At 41.7% G+C, this 20,329-nt stretch overlaps 2 protein-coding genes across 5 annotated transcripts; both read right to left on the bottom strand.

Moving 5' to 3' along the window:
• Nucleotides 1–9: 9 nt before the first annotated feature.
• On the bottom strand, nucleotides 10–7,267 carry abhd16a (abhydrolase domain containing 16A, phospholipase). Of its 2 annotated transcripts, none has more exons than XM_068735264.1 (20): nucleotides 7,152–7,267; nucleotides 6,532–6,591; nucleotides 6,381–6,447; nucleotides 5,042–5,128; nucleotides 4,698–4,783; nucleotides 4,452–4,525; nucleotides 4,167–4,274; nucleotides 3,860–3,974; nucleotides 3,662–3,763; nucleotides 3,505–3,568; nucleotides 3,343–3,392; nucleotides 2,955–3,078; nucleotides 2,732–2,836; nucleotides 2,575–2,638; nucleotides 2,352–2,408; nucleotides 1,728–1,790; nucleotides 1,563–1,639; nucleotides 1,378–1,476; nucleotides 1,210–1,256; nucleotides 10–657 (listed from the first exon to the last, which is right to left on the bottom strand). In XM_068735264.1, exons 1-20 carry the CDS (start codon nucleotides 7,251–7,253, stop codon nucleotides 574–576), a joined length of 1,635 nt encoding a protein of 544 aa, XP_068591365.1. In that variant the 5' UTR covers nucleotides 7,254–7,267; the 3' UTR covers nucleotides 10–573. The 2 variants fall into 2 exon arrangements, with proteins under 2 accessions (XP_068591365.1, XP_068591366.1); XM_068735265.1 differs by having other exon boundaries at nucleotides 6,532–6,588.
• A 96-nt stretch (nucleotides 7,268–7,363) lies between these two features.
• Nucleotides 7,364–19,732, bottom strand: g6fl (g6f-like). Of its 3 annotated transcripts, none has more exons than XM_068736326.1 (11): nucleotides 19,609–19,732; nucleotides 16,864–17,196; nucleotides 15,985–16,251; nucleotides 15,640–15,675; nucleotides 14,973–15,305; nucleotides 12,030–12,307; nucleotides 9,194–9,307; nucleotides 8,890–8,963; nucleotides 8,572–8,598; nucleotides 8,153–8,199; nucleotides 7,364–7,765 (listed from the first exon to the last, which is right to left on the bottom strand). In XM_068736326.1, exons 1-10 carry the CDS (start codon nucleotides 19,679–19,681, stop codon nucleotides 8,193–8,195), a joined length of 1,542 nt encoding a protein of 513 aa, XP_068592427.1. In that variant the 5' UTR covers nucleotides 19,682–19,732; the 3' UTR covers nucleotides 7,364–7,765; nucleotides 8,153–8,192. The 3 variants fall into 3 exon arrangements, with proteins under 3 accessions (XP_068592427.1, XP_068592426.1, XP_068592428.1); XM_068736325.1 differs by having other exon boundaries at nucleotides 12,035–12,307; XM_068736327.1 differs by lacking the exon at nucleotides 12,030–12,307.
• Between the last annotated feature and the right edge of the window lie 597 nt (nucleotides 19,733–20,329).

The following is a 20,329-nucleotide window of genomic DNA, read 5'->3' as shown; positions in this document are numbered from 1 at the left end:
GCAAATGAGTCCCTTATGTCAAACATTTTATTCAGCATATTTAACAGTACATGTAAGAGCATCATTTTAGGATACAGCTTTGTTCATAAAGATAGTGTCCACAGAAAAGAAATAAACCTGAAAAGCTTTAACACTTTGGCTGCATTTTAAAGATTAAAACTATGCAGATTATTTTACGATATTTAAATTGTAGCTACGCATTTCTACTTCTAATTGCTTCTTTACAAATCCAGCCAAAGAGGGAGCGGTGGAAGGAGAGAAATAGCTTGTGCATTTACACAAAATGCCTCTTTTTATTTTTTTCCTAGGAGACTAACACTGAACAGCATGAATCAAATCTAACCTAAAAAAAAAATAAGATGCACCATATTTTACAGGTTTGTGGCTACGGATGAGGAATAGTAGTAGTAGACCAGATGCCACCACACCAACACTAAACATGACAACTAATCTGTTGGAAAGTATCGGGAACAAAATCACAGTTATACATTCACACCATGCTAGAAATACGCTCTTGACCACAGGCCATCCAAATCCTCTGCTGCTTGTTTCCTCGCATCCATCCATCTTTCTTTACAGTCTCCAGGGCGAGTGGAACTCGGAGGCGGGGAGAGGAGTGCAGTGCGTCGTTTCAAAGTTTCGCATGTACTTCCGTGCCTGGGAGAACGGAAAAAATAAATAAAAAAGACAGCGGGGATGGAGGAGGAATAGATATGAGGGGTGTGGGAGGGCAATGAACAAAAAGTGTAGAACTTGATTATATTAGGTTCAGTCTCTCTGGCTCAGTGCCTCACAAATCTCCCATCTCTTAAGGGTTTACACAGGAGGTTAATAAAGCCCAATTCAGAAGGAATTACAGAGGGGAGGAAAAGCATAGCATTAGCTGTAATTGATGGCACTGGTCTTGTTTGATGTTAAATGACTTCAATAAGCTGAGCGCGGTGAAATATATTACACCAGTCAACCTGAGAGCACAGGTGAGCTGGTTACTATGGCGACCAGAATGGTGTTCCTCTGCGGTAATGATGTCTGAATAGATGTGTGAGTGAAGAGGTAAGCTTTAAATGGGAAAACAGGGCTTACTAGGGAAAAGGAAATTAGATATACTTTGTATTCCAACTCAAAGACAACAGGTGGCTGCCCATTAAACCAGACAGAAGAAACAACAGCACAGTCGAGTGCACGGATACCAAAAGACTCTTTCCTTACCAAGAAAAGAGCCAGCTGCCGTCTTCCCTCCATAGTCATATCCTCACCTGGGAACAGAAATACAAAACGGTGTGTGAAAGTACTGTGAGGCAAAACATGCATGTATGAGGGAAGTCCTGTGTGCAGTTTATTTGCCTTGTAAGTGTGAAAAGGACCTGAGGGGCTTACCAACACTCCATGGAAACACCACATCTCTGTCTGCCTGATACGACTGCAGCACAGACACACACCAGTCGTCGTCCACTTCATAGCCACTGTACACAGATGCTGGAGAGAAAGAGGGAGCTGGCATTACACAGCTGTTGTAATACCAACTCACTACACAAGCGTTCAGATCCTAAAACCCCACATACCTTCTTCTAAGGGATTGGAGGATCCCAGCCATTGCCTGACAACTCTAATCCCTTCATCGGTCATTATCTTTGGATACCTAGGCAGGAAAAAAAAAAAGATAACACCACTTGTGTCACTCAACAAGCCGGAATACATTGATCGTATCCAGCATTGAGAATACCGACCTGAATTGCAGCAGTTTAAGCAGGAGATCGTTGCCTCTGTTAGACATGACATCCTCTGGACCCCTGTAATATACAGAGTACAATTTATCATGTGGTGTCAGTGGTCTTTGAGTGGGCATGTGAAGGCTTCCTCCGGCCTCTGCATCTACTAGCAAGGCAATTAACTCAACATACTGACAATTACAGTGTTGTAAGTGGTAGATGATTGAAGTTCTGGGTAGGTTTCTGGTGTGAAAGTGTTTCTAATTATGTTTGAGTATTATATAACTATGGTGTAAGTTATAGTGCTATAATGTACAGAAAATGGCATGCCATATGGCATTCTTCTACTGTATACATATATACAGTATATGCTAATGATAGGACACTCATTTAATAGCAAATGCCCAACAATAAAATTATAGATTTTTTTGCATTTTATAGAAATAAAAAAAGCTACCCCCAGTGGTAGCTTTTTTCATTATAGGAAATCTTATTTGTGTCAGCCCAACATCATGTGCAAAACAAAACTAACTTTGGATCCCATATTAATTAAAAAGGTGTTATACCCTTATTTAACGTCCTATTTCTACCACAATACGTCCTGTTGACATTATGGAAACCCAATGGAAAGTGAAGACTCACGTTGTGGTGATGATCTCATCTCTGGTTCTCCTGATCAGCAGGACTGGTCCCTGATATCTGGAGGAAGAGAAGGAGTTGAGTGTTAATTGGCCACATCACTGTGAGCAACAACAACAAAAAAGGTTAGTTTTTCCACAATCTCACTCCAACATGTTGTGTAATGTTCAATAATGCCGACTTGGACTATGATTAGCGTCACTATAAATAAGACTGTCCCACTCACTTGAGAAGCTGGTCAGCATTGTTGAGGTTCATGTACTGTCTGACTGTGTGCTGTACCAACGGCCCTAAGAGAGAACAAAGACATTTCAGCTGCTAAAGCAAAGCTCCCTGCTGCAAACAAATAACAGGTTGTTTGCCCTTTAACCCCTAGGACTCACTCCAGCTGTCGGGCATGACTTTGAGCGCCAGAGGCAGGAGGTCATCGAAGGAGGCGTCCAACACCAATGATTGGATCTCTGGGTACGACATTGCTGCCCAACTGGCTGAGAAGGGAAATTATGGAGGTAAGAGGGATAAGCAGAACCACGAAGCAAAGACTAAATAACATGATTCAAATTTATAGCATAGTGTCCATCATGTATTGGTCTGTTTGTTCTGTACCTGTGAATCCTCCTATGGACCACGCGTAGACCACAATGTCAGTGAGCTGGAAGCCCAGTTTGTGCATCGCAAACTGGATCACTACATCCATAGCATTGGCCTCATTCTGGGGGAATGGCACTCCCTGGCAGAAAGTAAGAAAGCAATATCCATGCATTATTAAAACACAACAGTAACACTCAACAACGCACCTCCAAAGACTAAACAGATTTACGATGTTTTATTTCACCCCACTGATAATATCGACCATGGGAGTGTACTTCATCCTCTTGGGCAATACTGTCAAATTGAAACCAGCATTTCAACATGCCGTTGTTTTCCCACTGTTTTGTTTGTCTAACTATGTGAAGTTTAAAGGTGTAGTAGCAAATCTGAAGACACTGCTTACCGTACTGCCTCCAAAGCCAGGGTGGTTCCAGCCCAGTACAGAGTAGCCACCTACATCAACACAAGATTTAACTACAGTGTCATTGAAATACAACAATTTCACACGAAGAGAAATGCTGTGCTTTTGCATTATAAACTTATCTCGACTCTTATGATTGCTCACCCTCCAGTGGCGTGTTCATGCAGCCCACCTCGTAGAAGCCTGCGTTCCCCTCACAGCAGATGACCTGTGGCAGAAGTCATACATTTCAAGAGCCACCCGTAACGTGACTGATGTGACACGAGATTCAGTAGAACAACAAATCATTGCAGAAACTAACCAGGGTCTGGCCGGTCTGCCCCCCGTCTCTCCTTCGATCCACAAACATCGTGTCGATCTCATTGCCATCGCAGGCCACAAGCTTGTTCCTTTGGCCGTCAAACTGTGAAAAGTGGAGGCAAATCGAGAATGATAATCGGTATTTATTGAAATTAATATAGACAGTTAGAGGGTGAGTGTGTGTGCTTTTTTTTTTTACCTCTTCTATTAACTTAGCCTGGCCTTGCAGGAGCATGGGCCGCATGGCTTTCTGCAGTAAACCTACAGAGCCAGGGTACAGCATCCTCCTCCCAAATGAGTGGGCAATAAGAAAACTGGAGAGGAAGAAAATAGACATGACACAGGAGAAACACTGGACAAATACTTTATATTGTCGATGAAAAGAATGACTTGAAGGGGTGAAATAAGATGTAAACCTAATATAAAGCAGACTGCATCACTGCCGCGTCGTCCTGGAATCTTGCAGAGTCTCTGTTTTTGGATTATGCTGCATAAAGTGCATTTACCTGATGATGTGGCATGGTAGAGTTCGCACAGAGTGAAGGACACTGTCTGCTGCTCCTCTTAATCTGGGCTCTGGCTTTAGCAGAGAAACGCCAGCCTTGGATAGTTTTCTGTTTGACACAGAGTCAAAGTCTTACAATGAAACAGATGAGCCACAAAGCATTTGACATTCGGTGGGTGCATTTATCCAGTGAACTTCAAAGTTCTTTGAGTGCATGTATTCATAATGAACTGACCCTGGTGGTAATTTCAGCACACACATTTCAAACACAAGAACAAAAACGTACGGATTGCTGACTTCTGTCCAGCTGAAATCCGAAGGCCAGAACGAGAAGTCAAAGTCATAGCACCGCAGTTTTTTCTACAAGGAAAGCAGAAACAAAAAAGAAGTTGCCGTTTGAGTTGAGTTCTGATGTGTCAATATGGATACTTACAAAGACAGGAGTAATTATTATGTTGTCCCATTATTCCCCAATAATTGTTCATACTAAACAGTAAATCCTGACAAGTACTTCAGGTTGCCGTGAACGCACCTTATTTGTTGGCGTGTGATTCTTTTTGGTTTCTTCAAGAATGGAGAGAAACTGAAGATACTCCGAGTTTTTCCATCTCCCCCACCCTGGGTGAGATAAGGAAGGAGGAAAGGGAGACAAAGACAGCAAAAACAGAGAGAGAGAGAGAGATATAGGCTGAGAACACAAGTATTTTGTTGCAAAGCCTGAAGGATGTGTTTAGTATGCTTTGTGGGTGTAGACCTTGTACAACAGTCTCAATGTTAATGAAATCGTATTTGCATGCGGCATATGATGTGATATCTATAAGATGAATGTACTGAATTAGTCATCGCCTGCCGGTAAGTTGATATCTGCAGCCTCACCTCTCAGACAGGCCACTCCGAGAAGACACACCAGCACTGTTCCCACATACTGAGTCACTGGAACCAGCTTACTGCTGCAGATGTAACCTAAAAATACACAAAGCAACAATTTCACAGACATCCACATAACCCCCCCCCCCCTTCTTCTAGACCTCAGCCTCATTAACAGGCACTGATACAAAGATTCACAGTCTGACAACCACCCTAGAACCATATGCATAAATCAATATCAGAAGCTCAATTATACACTACAGAGTAGCACACAACCTCGGGCAATTAATTTCTATTGCGGCACAGTCTTCCTGGGTGATTCAGTTGATTAACTTTGTATTAATCCCACTTGCAGGAGAACAGAGAACATCGCCCCAGTGGCAGCTTTTCTTCTTTTTCTTTAATGGAATATATTATATACATATTTTGACATTTGCCACTGCCAAATCTTCTGAATGAGAATGACTTCTACTGAAACATGTCAAGCTCACATTTTAATATAATATAAAGGCACAAGGAATACAAATATATTTCACTATTCTCCCAAAAGCTGGGATTGTTTGCAAGTAGAAGTAGGACTGGGCGATGAGGTAAAAATGATTATTCTGACACTAATCTGGATAATTTAATATATACAGTATCCATGTATGTGTGTGTATATATATATATATATATATATATATGCACACAGTATATATACACAATATAACATGCAAAATGTATGCAAAACTAAACTACAACTGATGTTAAAAACTATATCCACTTTAATGAAATGTATAACATCTATCACACAAAAATGTTGTAACTACACCTTTTTTTTTTTTAGAATTGTTGACTATAGAATTCTGTAGAGAGATAACATGATAACATCCCAGGTTATTTAGCTGAAATTCAACAAATCAATACTGAATTATCGCCTAGTTCTAGTCAAAATAGTCTTCTCTTGTACAACCACTTCTGTCCCTCTTTGGAACAACTATTTTGATGATATGCCACAACTGATGCTACAATTTGGTCTATTAAGCACCGGAAAGTCGTGACAATGTCCATCAGTTTCTCAGAGCCCAAGCTGACGTCTTCAAATGTCTTTTTTTGTCCAACCAACAACCCAAAACAACAACAAAAAAACATTACATTTACAAAACTATAAATGAAAGAAAAGTAGAAAACCCTCTCATTGGACAAGCTGGAACCAGAGATAGTGTGATGGTATTTAACATTGTTGCTCATCTTATTTTCAGTTGATCAACTAATCAAAATATATCTCCAATCACTCCAGCTCTAGTCATAACTGCAGTACACAGTGGAGAAGAAATAAGTCCCACCAAACACATCTCATACAACCTACCTTTCCTGTACAGGTAGCAGAGGAGAAGAGGAGAGCTATAGTAGGACAGAGACCACAGTGCTGAAGCCTGGAGGAAGAAAACACAAACTTCACTTGACAGAACTTCTTCATCTTGTCCATGCAGTATGATCAATTATACAACCACACTGACCCAACCGAGGATGCTGTCGGTGTGTTTCTCGAAACTCCTAGGTTGGTAGTTCCATCCCTGCTGTGAGAGAACATGTTCATGTCATGAGCCCTGTTTTAACGTCTGCCTTTCAGATAGCTATCGCTAGCTAGCAGCTGGTACCACTGAATCCATTTAGATATGGATACAGATATTCCAGCTACACACCGTCTTTACACTCGCTCTGCCACAGTAAACATGTATGCCTACTACTATTACTTTCTGTTCAGCTTCTATATTTTCTCCCCCCGTGCTGGCAAAGTTTCCCCTCACCTGCTTCCCACTTAGCGTTAGCTTAACAAGGTTAATGTCATAGAGGAAAACAGTTTATGCAGCTTCAGTTAGACGGGCTGTCACTGTCACGGTGAAGCATAAATGAATTTAACATGCAACGACGAGCGTATTGATGTGCGCCTGTCATTTCATTCATTTACAAACTGTCACCCCGGCTGCTCTGTGCAGTGACAGCAGGGTTTCAATAACAAACACTTGACACTTCCGGGACGCAGACGGGGCTACATTAATGCTAACAGATTAAATACTGCTCAGTTTTCGCAATCGGCTGTTCTAAAACAAACGCAAAATATTACAGGTATTCCTACCCTCCTCCCGGCCCTGCCCTCGGGTCGAGACTGGTCCGTTGAACGGTGAATTCGTTGCAAATGAGGCCCTAAAATACAGCGGAGCCACATCCAGCCAGCCATTCTTACTCTACGAATACTACGGAAGCCCGCAATGACCATAAGCTCAAAGGCGAAAGCGCTTAGTAATTTGTTGGAAAAAAGGGTATTGGAGACAAGCAACAATACAGACCTGTTTATTTAGAAATGGGTATACTTAAATACAGATATCCATAGAAACACAAGACAGCTGGTTCAATAACAAATGCTCAAATAAGAAACAATATAACATATTAACTTCCACACATTTGGGAACCATTTCAAATCTTTCCCCTTTTTTTGTGCAGCTAGCCATCAAAGTAACTCAGTAATGAAGTACTTATAAAGAGCAATAGTTTAAAATACAAAAAAAAAAAACATCCAGACAATTGATGCATTTCCCTGAAGCACTGAAGTTTTTCTTCAAATCCCAACTCTGACATTCAGTTGTTACTTTTGTTTATAAAGGCCTTCTGCTGCAACTGGGAACTGAGCGGATGTGACAGCTGGATGAGGATGAGATGTGGGTAGGTGATCAGCTCTGACACTGTTAGTATCTGAAAACAGAGCACAAAGACAATTTTGCACAAAAATCTCTCGTCCCCCAGTCTCTTTTATTCTTCCTTAACCACAAACACAGACAGCCCACGCAACAACAACAACACACAGGGGCGAAGGAGCGCTGCCTGTCAGCGCATGGCGTGATATTATGCCACAATGTCAGAGTAATGTTCAGGCCAGCGTGATTGGGGAGTGTGAGAGGAATGTGAGGGGCAGATGAGTGACAGTGCAAAGACACACACGCACACACATACACACACACACACACACACACACACACACACACACACACACACACACACACACACACACACACACACACATACACACATAGAGTTCAGCATACAAAAGCGCACACAGGTGATGCAAGGCTTTTTGCTTACCGCTCCAGTTCCTTATAGACATCATCCTCTCCTCTTGGCTTCAAATCCTGGCATAAAGAAGAAAAGGGGGAAGGGAGGCAGGGAAAGAGTGAGTGAAGAGGAGGAGAAAGAGAGAGTAGAGACTCATGGTTCTGGGGCCAGATTTATGCTCTCTGCCCTGTGTAATGAGATTGATTTGTTAATACCACTAATGTAAGAGTGACAGTTGATAGACAATGGGTTTAGCTGAGAGAGAGCTGACAGATTGGAGGAGAGGACTTCAAATGTGAGGGAAGACATATCTGCTGACAGCTTAGGGAAGAAGCAATAGAAAGAGTGAGATTATGTGTGCATTGGTGGATGTGTGAGCCACATCTCCTCACAAACACACATATGCACTATGCCTTCGTGTGTGCGCAAGGGACGACACAATAACTCACCATGTAGACTGAGCCCTGGGGAGGAGCCTGTTGGGAAGGGAGGAGAAGGAAGAAAACAGGTTTAATGAACAACAAGTGACAGAGAGGGAGGGATAATGAAAATCTGAGAAAAAAAACAGAGACAGAGAAGGAAAGCAAAAAAATAAAAAGGCACAATAGAGACAAGACAGGAAAGGGGAGGGGAGGGTGAGAGAAACAAAAAAAAGAGAAGAGAAAGAGTGCTTAATACCAGAGGGGAGGAGTGGGAGAGGGGAAGATGAGGGCAAAATGATGAGGGAAAATCATCATTTAGTTATTGAAAGTGTCTGAATTCATCACCTGTCTGATATCCTCAGGATTCTCATAGATGTTCTCTGCTTCACCCGAATGGACAGACAGAGACTGCTCAATACCTGAGTACATAGAGATTGTTACCAATATAGTCTCACACACACACACACACACACACACACACACACACACAGTCAAATGCACAGGGAGAAGAGGGAGGGACGTAGGGGCAGATTCATTACAACAACCCCAGAGGATGTCACAGCCCACATCACACAGTGGCAGCCGACAGGGGCCAAAGATGGACGGAACACAGAAAGCTGTCAAAAAAAGAAAGCGCCGGAAGACTCACCGCGATCAGAAATGTGTTTCTGTCTCCATAGCAACACACAGACAGCTGCAGCAACCAGGGGCACCAGGAGTAATAAAGCGGAGAGACATGGGAGCAGGGAGGGGGTGGCCTCGTCTGAAAGAGAGGAAAAAAGTGAGAGACAGAAAAAAAAGCCATGAATGCTTCCAGGAACAGTAATATAAAACTCGTAGAGCTAAGAGTGTGCGTGGTTGAATGACATAGAAAGAAAGTTATTGCTGTTTGTTCTGCAATTTGCTCTTTTCTTCAAGTCAAGAGAGGGCAACCTTTTCCTTTACATAAACACTTCAAGCTACAAATTTAAAGATATGTTGTGGTTGAGATTTCCCAAACATGTTACATGCATTTGCATCATGCTGCTGTCAGTCACAGACAATGGGTACACAGTGGAAAAAGGCGATAAAATCCAGGCTCTGTCAGACAGAATAGTCTGTGCGACAGCAGAGTACTCATCGATCTGACAGACCCTCAGTCTGGACAGTAAACATTGTCAATTTGAAATGTGGCCGACAAGAAGAAAAGCACCATTATCAGAGACCAGATGCTGCCACTTCCATACAGAGTATACAATTTTGGCAAATCCATTCCATATCTCACTATCTAAAAATGTATGTCATCATTTATGTAGTATAGATAAAGCCAGGAGAGGTTTTTCCATGCACACTCTCTTGACATCAGATCCTAGCTATAACATTCTTCCTCCAGGCATACTGACGAACAATGTATATAGTCTTTCAGCTAAATCTTGCAAGGCAGCATTGGAAAACAGGTGAATAGAAGGCGTAGGCATGATTATCACAAACATTACATAAGTACCAGTCAAATTATTTTGGAAGAGCTCACGCATTCCATCAAACTTGTCTAATTTGTTTGCATAATGAGGATGACATCAGTGTTGCAAAACACTGCCACAGGGTGACATGAGAAGCAAGAGGGAGGAATTTGTTTCCACAGACTGCTGTAATTTAGTGTATGTGTTGGTCTGCTCCCCGATCTGTAAGACTTCTTCTTGAAGAGAAGCCTAATAGACAGAGCAGTTACTGCAGAACAACCAAAACTTTTTATTGAATCATCATCTTATTTGATGGGTAGAAACCCGGCAGAAGTAAAGTCCTCTCAGACATCTCATCAAATTTTGTTTGTTAAAGGATTGGCCCGCGGGCTTCACCTTGGGCCTGGTGTCACAGCTTTTAGCCGGCATCAACATGATCAATCTTTATGTGCTGTGTGAGGTGTAATTGATTGGTGAGTGTGTGTAGAGGTTGCTAATGGAGTACTCTGGTGAGTGCTGACCCAAAGACTGACCTGCTCTGTTCTCCATGCCAGCTTTAACGTATGAATTATGGTAATAGAGTGCAGTGAAGTGAGGCATTAACGCTCCCAGTTTTTCATTAGCACATCGCTATTTTCTCTCTTCCTGTTCCTTTCTACACCTTTTTCTCTGCTTCCTCCATCTCACCTTTTCCTTTCCTCTATTGGCACTTCCTCGTCTATTTCATCTCAAATGAGGTAGGGGGGGAATTATATCAGTGCGTTTGTAGAGGAGGGTGGCTGTTAGAAGGCAGACCAAAGAACTGCTTGAATGCTTTGCATATGATGGGCCAACTCAGGATAGCAAATGATTGCAGAACATCCCTGACATTTGAAGTATTTTATGTGCTTTAGAACACAATGATTGCTTCCATTTTGCATTCTCTGAACTGTGTCACCAGGGAAATTAATTTTATTATACAGAATTTACATTTTCTACAACCGTCACTATATTTTCAGATGTGGCTTACAGCACATAAGCTATCACCAAATTATATTTTCCAGTGAACCTTAATGTTCGTTGTTTGAGCCAACAATGTGCAAAATCTGGATGCCTCCTTGCTAACCAAACCAGAACAACTATTTATAAACTTTTAACTGTCACTGCTTATTGTCATACTATTCATTATTAACCAAGAACCCTTGAGCTATCTTGCACTATTGCAGCCTGTCACTTTTTAACTGTGTATAGCTCATATTTCTCAGGCTGAATTACTCGTTACACTGGACAAATGACACATTATATATATTTTTCTGATCCTGCCTTTCCAATCAGGTGAAGTCATGCTGCCTCTTTTCCCTCGCCGTCTTTATCGCCTTCTCTCTCTTTCCTTCCATTTCCATTACTCTTATAGCCGTACCATCAGCGTGCATCATGATGAGTTCTGGGCCCCTCAACCCAAGGTGATGTATTGGGGTAACGGGGAGTGAATTCATCTCTGCTAAGGGATCCATTCAACTGTCACATCCTCCTGTGCTCCCCCACAGCCACCAATACAATAAGCCTGAATAATTTAGTTTTTGTGGGGAGAGATGTCCTAAGGTCCTGTCTTCATATATTCGCATATCAACTGGGTGAGTGTGATGAGAAAAATTATAGCCTTTAAGTTTTATATTCTATAGAGGCTGAGCACAGTATTAAAACGGTGGTGGATTTTTATGAAAAATGGGGACGTAAATGGACTGAGTTATTCCTTCTGGATGTTATCTGCAAATGTCACAGTAGTCTTGACCTGTGACCTTTTTAACCACATTAAGAAAGCGTAACATATGGTATCCGTCAGGAGCTTTTTCCTCCATAAACCGTGGGCTCTCTAGCAGATGGATTGACCTGAGGTTGGCTTGAATGCGCCGTAGAACGCTTCACGGAGCACATATCCGAGAATCTTCCACATTCATGGTTCATTATCTCCACTGAGTTGACAGGAAGACTGCCAGGACTCCTGTGCTAGTAAAATAATATAGTGTTGATAAAGAAAATCAGAAAACAGACCAGTCTTTCTTATACCATACCATCCCTCCCACGTTCATGGGGCAGTGTGACAGCTTGTGTTGCCCAGACAGTCTGCCCATTTTTCAGCTGTAGGGTGCAGGTGTAGTTCCCGGCTGTGTCAGAGGTGATGGGTAAGGGCAGAATGGTGGTGATTCTGCCAGGGTCTTTGTACAACAAGTGCAGCCGACGATTCTTATTCTGGTATTTCAAACCGGCACTTTTGACCTGGGACCGCTCTGAGTACCTGCACCCCAATTCCAGCGTTGAGGGTGAATCGCGGGTTTTAACTGTTGCTGTGATGCAGAGAGGCGAGGGGGAGGGGAGAGGAGTGGAGGAGGATAAGGGAGAGAGAATGTTACAGAGGCATGAAGGAAATGAAAAGAAAAGAAATCGAAGAAAGCATGAGTAAGTCAAAAAGACAGGCAGGAGAGAAGAGAAGGGAGCGAGGCAGGATGAGAAAGTGAGTTAAAGGGTAGTGTGTGAATATAGAAAAGGCCAAGGACAGAAAGAGAGTAATGGGGGAAAGGGAAAGTGATATGAAAAACAAGAACAATTCAGAGAGGGGTCAAAATAATATATATTCATTAAAGTGATTTGCTGCTAATGCATTGGTTGACTGTGACTGATGCTTAGTGTCTCGTCAAACAGAAATGAGGATCCATCTGGGTGTAATCAAGCTTCACAGACCCCCTCCCCACACACACACACACACACACGCATAAAACACACACATTTCAGCCTTGATTAGTGTGATCAGTGTGGGCCACATACAGCCTTGGTGGGAGGGCTGCAGGTATAATCATACATAATGATACTCATAATGAGGTGGGGTAAAAATATATGCGTCACATGATTGGTGCGGTGGTGGATGTGTATGTGTGTGTGTGTTTGAGGGATGCAGATGTGTGAAGCAGGGCGACAGTGACGGATCGGCTGGTCACGTCTGGGCGGCTGTGATGGATGCCAGTGAGACTGTGATTAGTAAAGTCTTCCAAGGCTGCCATGACAGGGCTTTGGATTTGTGTGTATGTGTGTGTGTGTGTGTGTGTGTGTGTGTGTGTGTGTGTGTGTGTTGGGTGTTGCATGTGTGGGTGCAAATGTTTTCTGCATGTTTTTGAAAAGGGTGAAACCTCCCTAAGTCACTCTAATGAAAATCAACAGGTTTTCTGCAAAAAAATTGTATCTTTAAATGAATGAATCAGGCAAATAGAACTTTTCATGAGCAATAATATATTTTATATATATAAATGTATTAATTTAATGATGTAACATTATATCCATAACTGTGGGACATTTTCTTTGCACTTCTTCCACAGCACAATACAATGGCAGCTGGTGAGAATTCAGTATCTTGCTTAAGGACACATCAGCAGGTCTTCGGCTTCAAGAAACATGGGTCCTTTAACTACCGTATCTATATTACCCTCTGCCAATTATTTTGCCACTGTCTTGTAAACTGTTTAAGGAGTTATTTGACACTGACTCTCATGTATGTGTATGGAGCTTGAACCAGAAGGCAATTGTCTTAGCTTTACATGAAGACTGGAAGCAGGGGGAAACAGCTAGCATGTTCAGCCTGGCACGGTCCAAATGTCTAAAGCTCACTAATCAATTATGTCTCATTTGTTTAATCCGTACAAACAGAAATGTAAAAAGACAAGTTGTGGCTAAGGGGAATTATGTGCTGTGATCGGAGGATACGTTGATTTCCCAAAGTCTCATCGTCACAGCGAGGTTGCCAGGCAACCAGCGGAGGGGCAGTGCACCAGCATCTCTGTAACTTTTCAGAAACTGACAATTTTGTGATTAGCTTGCTGTGTTGAGGTGAGAGAGATGCCAGGGCTTGAACTTTGCTCAGCTCTCTTATTTTTTCATTTCTGGCACAACTATATCTTTATTTTTTTGTGAACAACAGATTCAACACTATGAATGCCTTCCAGAAGAGACTGCCTGAAAATAATCAACAACCCCATCATCAAACAACATCACTTCCCCCTGCCTCTATGACAACTGGCCATTTTGAACAACTGTAAACTCTTTTCAACGCCCTGCTCCCCCCATATCTTCACGTCAGAGTGTCCTTGAGCAAGTCACTGAACCCCAAGTTGCTCCGGGCGCTTCACAACAGCCCTCTGCTCCTAATGCTTAGGATGGGTGAAATGCAAAGGTTATATTTCATGTATGTACCTGTATGTATATGGCAGTTCAGTTTAGATTAAACATCATTCATTCATGTTTAGTGCTTCCTGTTCAGGGCTTCCTGTTCTTGTTTTGGCTCACTTCACCTCCTGCCCGTTTTGATTATCTGCCCCACCCTAATTGGTTTCACCTGTCCCTCATTTGCCCTGCACTCACCAGCTCCTGCTCACCTGTTCCTACTTCCCTATTATTATATCTATACCAGCCCAGTTACATTTATTAGGTGGATTTTTGTAGCTGCATGGAGTTTTGCTTCTGTGTCACCAGCATGCTTTTACTTCTTTAGATAAACTACAGATAAATAAGATTATTGGGGGAAAAAAATAAATGCATAAAATAATTTATACAGAGGCAGTCAGAGAACTCACTGAATGATTTGATGAGTATGATAAATGTGTGAGTAATGTGTTATGGATGTTGCAGTCACCAGATCTCAAACCAATTGAACACATGGAATATTTCATAATACAAACACCAAATGAGGAAATATCTTTTGTAAGAATAATGTTCAATACCCTTGCTGGCTTAAAAAACTTGGGGATTCCTGATGGTAATTTGTCATCCATCAATTTAATTGTCTATTTTGTTGCAGCTAATTTGCATAACAACCTCCACAAATGGCATTTTATACAGGACAAATAGACAAGCTTATTATAAAAGTGACACCGCTTGTCTCATAAATCCATCCCTGCCTGTTGTTCTATCCCTCCTAATCCACCTCCTCCTTGTCTTTCTCCCCCTCCTGACCCCAATCTGTACCTTTCAGCACGCTGAGTATGGTCCTGCGGCTGTAGGCGTTGTCATTGAGGAACACTTCACAGATGTAGAGGCCGCCATCTTCAAACTCAGGGGTGAGAAGAAAGGAGAAGCTCCCGGCCTCTGCGTTGTAGGGTGGGCCCGCGAGCTGGAGTTTCTTGTTGTGATTAGTGAAGAAGGTGGAACCCCCCCAGCTGTCATTCTTGTACACCAGCGTTATATCGCTGTGCTCCCTGTCTGGAGGTCGCCAGTGCAGCCGGACGTAGTCCCCCGGGACACTAGGACAGGTCAGGGGAAACGGTGTCCGAGCCTGAGTGGCGGTGAAGATATCGCTGTCTGCAGGCAAGGAGGGAAGAGGAAAAACAAGAGAAACCATCGTGATGAAATAGATGAGACGGTGAGGAAGACGGAGTAGAGATGGATATGAAGACAAAAGAGTGCATGCAGTAATATAGAAAGGGAATTCAGGATAAAAAAGGACGGATAAAGACAGAGAGAGTAAACAGAATAGTAAGAGAGTAGGGAAATTGAGATAAGGGGAAAGAATCCTACAACAATAGGGATTATATGCTGAGAGTTACTTATTCAGTTGGTCTTGCATTCTGCTCTGCGTGATTATCAAGCTGCTGACACAGGACTTTCAGACTGCTTGTATTACAAAGTCACTCACCATGTGTTATATTGGTGAATGAGGCCACATTGTCAGCTGTGGAGAGAAGAGAAGCAAGACGGGAGGGGTAAAAAGCAAATAATGAATAATACATAAATGTAGCAACTATAATATTCACAGGAGGACTGGCTGAATTTTAGTCAAGATCTACAGTAGACTTTTGAATCTTGAAACTGGTCTAAAGTAAATACTTTGAAGAACTGTATAGCTACAGGATGCTTAAATAAATAATGCTGCTGCTTCAGTTTCTAGCACTGATGCCCACTCATACATCAACAAAAGCAAGAATTAATGTATTCAATTCCTCAATGCTTTTGCTTTTCTCACTCTCAAATCCAGTCTCACCATCAACAATCACGTCCACTTTGAAGGCGAAATGAGTGTTGCTGCTGTTACCCCACGGGCGCACCATACAGATGTAGGGTCCACTGTCACTGTTCTGGACCTGTGGCAGTTTGGCCACTGTGCCTGTATTTGTTTTTTTCTCACTCTTCATGGAAATGTTGCCAGGCGCTGCCCAGGTGATCCTGGTGATGGCATAGCCAGGATTAACAATGGCAGCCAGCCGCAGGGTGCTTAGCAGAGGGATGGGCGCAGCAGGGACGACAGTGACTGAAGATCAGGGAGGACACAGGAAATCAGGAGTGGAATTATTAGTGGATTATTATCAGTAATGAAATGACACCTAAACAGCATTTTATTGTTGCATCTGTTCATGTAATTTGGTTGTAACGTATCAATCTGCAGAGTGATTGCTAATTTAGCCGTAGTGGAATAAAAAGTGCAATATTATCCTCTGAAATGTAGTGGCGTAGAAGTAAGTAAATAGCCTGAAATAGAAATACTCAAGTAAAGTTACTGTAACCTCAAACTTGTACTACTACTGCACTTCTTGTGTGTGGAAAATGTAAATTGAGTATGGCAAAGGTAGTTTCTTATAGCTTCTAATTAACTTGGCAATCAAGCAAATAATGAGTTATGTAACAGTTCTTAATTAAAAGCGGCCTAAAAGAGGCCTCAGAGATTTAAAAGACTGTAAAAGCAAAAAAAGTAAATAAGTACATTTACATCAGTAGAATATGAAACACCAATCTAATATGAATAAATATATAGTAGAGAGATGTTGATCTGCACTTGTTTGCCGTACAAACTTAAAAACAGACATTCTTATGGGGAGCAAATGGTGTTCAAAATCTCACATGTAACCTGATGATTTTCCTATACCTGTAAGGATGGCTAAGAGGATAATCTTCTCCTTCAATTTCCTCTCTTGTTGCTTTATCGAGCATGAGTAGAGGCCACTGTCCTCCATTCTCGGAACAAGGAACAAGGAGAAAACCCCGGTGTCTTGAAAGTTCGGGTCAACCAATTGCATGGATGCCTTTGAGGCACCACCAGAGAACTTTTTCCTTTCGTTGGCTGAGAGAACCAGTTTCCATTCATCCACACCAACTGGCTTCACCATCCAGTTAATGGCCACGGCACCCCTCACTGCTGTGTCAGTGCAGCCCAAGGTGGTAGGCACGCCCTCTCTAGCCACCATAACATCTTCCCAGTCTGAGGGAGAGGCGACAAAAAGTCAAGCATTATAACAAGGGAATTTTTCAGACAAGTTTTAAGGAAGGCCCTCAAATTGGGGCCTTCTGTAAAGAGTTATCGACCCCTTTAATCATTCCTTCAGTGAAATAATTTTAGGAAAGGGATCTCTTTGCAGCCAGTATGGGCAGGAGGAACATTTACAATGACGGATTAACTCTTTCTCTTTCTCTCTCTCTCTCTCTCTCTCTCTCTCTCTCTCTCTCTCTCTATCTCTCTCTCTCTCTCTCTCTCTCTATATATATATATATATATATATATATATATATATATATATATATATATAGTTATGCTTACCTCTGTTCTACTTTGTTGTCTTTAATGTCCTTGTTTTTATTTTTTATATCTTTATATGTTTATTTGTATATTATATGTATGTACGTTGAGAGCAACGTGAAAACCAGAGTCAAATTCCTTGTATGCGTACGCATACATTGCCAATAAAGCTGATTCTGATATACTGTGTGTGTGTGTGTGTGTGTGTGTGTGTGTGTGTGTGTGTGTGTGTGTGTGTGTGTGTGTGTGTGTGTGTGTGTATGTATATATACAGTTGTGTTCAAAATAATAGCAGTCCCACATCACTAGCAAGATAAATCACTGTTTTTGTTAGAATTTCAACTTCCACACTGCAAGTAAGTTTCTAGAAGGTTTAGTAAAGGTATAGAAAACCAACAGACCCAACAGACATGACGTGCATGCTGCTGATTCTGTGAAACTGAATCATTTACTGAAAGGGGCGTGTTCAAAAAAATAGCAGTGCCGAGTTCAATTAGTGAGGTCATTGATTATGTGAACAAAATAGGTGTTAAACAGGTGGCCCTTATTTAAGGATCAAGGCAACTGACGCTGCATATGCTGTCTGTGCATTTGTCCTTGAAAAACAGAGTAAAATGGGTCGTTCAAGACACTGTTCAGAAGAAGAGCGTTCTTTGATTAAGAAATTAATAAAAGAGGGGAAAACCTATAAAGAAGTGCAGAAAATGACAGGCTGTTCAGCTAAAATGATATCAAACGCTTTAAAATGGCAGCCAAAACCAGAAAGGTGAGGAAGAAAAAGAAAAACGACTATTCGAATGGATCGGAGAATAACCAAAATGGCAAAGGCTCAGCCAATGATCAGCTCCAGGAGGATCAAAGAAGATCTAAGATTGCCTGTGAGTACTGTAACAATCAGACGACGTCTATGTGAAGCCAAGCTACCGGCAAGAAGCCCCCGCAAAGTCCCATTGTTAAAAAAAATACATGTGCTGAAGCAGTTACAATATGTCAAAGAACACATTGACTGGCCTAAAAAGAAATGGCGTAATATTTTGTGGACTGATGAGAGTAAGATTGTTCTTTTTGGGTCTAAGGGCCACAGATAGTTTGTCAGACGTCCTGCAAACACTGAATTCAAGCCACAGTACACAGTGAAGACGGTGAAGCATGGTGGTGCAAGCGTCATGATATGGGGATGTTTCTCGTACTATGGTGTTGGTCCTATTTATCGCATACCAGGGATCATGGATCAGTTTGAGTACACCAGAATACTGGAAGAAGTCATGTTACCGTATGCTGAAGAGGAAATGCCCAGGAAAATGGGTGTTTCAACAAGACAATGACCCCAAACACACCAGCAAGTGAGCAAAATCATGGTTCCAGACAAACAGAATTCAAGTAATGGAGTGGCCAGCACAATCCCCGGACCTTAATCCCATAGAAAATTTGTGGGCTGACATAAAAAATGCTGTTCATGAGGCAAAACCAAGAAATGCAGAGGAATTGTGGAACGTAGTACAATTGTCCTGGGCTGCAATACCTGTTGACCGGTGCCAGAAGTTGGTCGACTCCATGTGCCACAGATGTGAAGCAGTTATCAGAAACCGTGGTTATGCAACTAAATATTAGTTTATGATTCTCAGGAAAGTTGAATGTTCAAGCATTTCTTAGTTTATGCAGTACATTTTTGAGTTTGTAAAGAAAGATGTCAACACTGCTATTTTTTTGAACATTATATTTCTTGACTTTCTGTAAAATATTATCAAATTCAATTACTTTTTCCAATTTTCTTGCTTTGAAATAGAATGTGCAGTGTCCCCAATGCATTTGTGTTCATTAAAATACAATTTATTTGAAGAATTTTGAGGTTTACTCACCTTTTTAAACACACTGCTATTATTATGAACATAACTGTACATATGTGTGTGATTGAGTGAGTGTCGTTTAGGATAACATGTTAACCTACTCTTTAAAGATGGTCATATTAAAGCCGATAAATTGCCATTCATGTTTGCACTCTAAAATTAACATTAGCTGGGAAATGTAGACCCACTTCCCAGATCAGTTTTGCAATCATTTCTAAAAAATTACAGAAAGTATATCCTTATTTCATACCTGTGATGCCAGAGTGAGAGGAATATACCTCAAAAGTGGAAACAAGAATAATGGTGAGAAAAGCAGACTCCATCACACCTTGAAAGATGAGAAAGAAAAAAGCGCTCTCACTGCAGCAGCTGTCTCTCCAACACTGTGACCTTTCTAGTATGCTCCAAGAATTGTTCACTTTCCTGCAATATTACTGGTGTCCCTGACTGACATGTTAACACGTATGCTGCGCATCTCTCAGCCCAACAGGATGTGGCCGACACTGGGATAATCAACAGGAAAGGAAAAGACTGTCACTATTGCCATCATATATGAGTGTGTGCTTGAGGCTGATAAACCACATGTACTGGTATTACCGTGAACCCACACAAGCCATACACCACAATGTAGGCCTAGAACATTTTACAACACTTCAGAGCTGAACGTCTGAGGAATTAGTTGCATAACTTCTGACCTTAACATCCAGTTTGACAAAAAGAGTGTGTGTGAAACAGAGAAAATGATAAGAAAAGCAGAAAGCGAGGGATTGAGGGAGATGAAAGCAAGAAATTAAGAGTTTGGGTTAGTGTGGGTGCACAGCAACCTCTAGGCTACATGTCTTTACATCCCATAAATGTCTTTAATTAAGCTAAAGGTATTATCAGCTCCTCTGAGCACTATTACAGATTTTTTCATAATTACCATTGGGTGAATGGGGGCGGTGAAGAGAGATAGTGAAAGGGAGAGGGAG

This window comes from Cebidichthys violaceus, unplaced genomic scaffold (genome assembly GCF_023349555.1).
Source record: "Cebidichthys violaceus isolate CVI_PGR_0920_01 unplaced genomic scaffold, fCebVio1.0.p SCAF_7, whole genome shotgun sequence".
Classification (NCBI taxonomy): domain Eukaryota; kingdom Metazoa; phylum Chordata; class Actinopteri; order Perciformes; family Stichaeidae; genus Cebidichthys; species Cebidichthys violaceus.
The sequence above is the reverse complement of the archived record's forward strand: the minus strand, read 5'-3'. Positions and strand labels throughout refer to the sequence as shown.

What these genes read in the sequence shown, in the direction of transcription:
- abhd16a (XM_068735264.1), bottom strand. Translation starts at nt 7,253, where the DNA reads ATGGCTGGCTGGATGTGGCTCCGCTGTATTTTAGGGCCTCATTTGCAA. An exon ending in CTTAAACTGCTGCAATTCAG is followed by an intron (nt 1,640 to 1,727) that starts GTCGGTATTCTC and finishes TTTCCTGCCTAG; the next exon opens with GTATCCAAAGATAATGACCG. An exon ending in CTCCAATCCCTTAGAAGAAG is followed by an intron (nt 1,477 to 1,562) that starts GTATGTGGGGTT and finishes CTTTCTCTCCAG; the next exon opens with CATCTGTGTACAGTGGCTAT.
- g6fl (XM_068736325.1), bottom strand. Translation starts at nt 19,681, where the DNA reads ATGGAGTCTGCTTTTCTCACCATTATTCTTGTTTCCACTTTTGAGGTA. An exon ending in CCTCTTAGCCATCCTTACAG is followed by an intron (nt 16,252 to 16,863) that starts GTATAGGAAAAT and finishes CCTGATCTTCAG; the next exon opens with TCACTGTCGTCCCTGCTGCG. An exon ending in AGTGGACGTGATTGTTGATG is followed by an intron (nt 15,676 to 15,984) that starts GTGAGACTGGAT and finishes TTCTCTCCACAG; the next exon opens with CTGACAATGTGGCCTCATTC.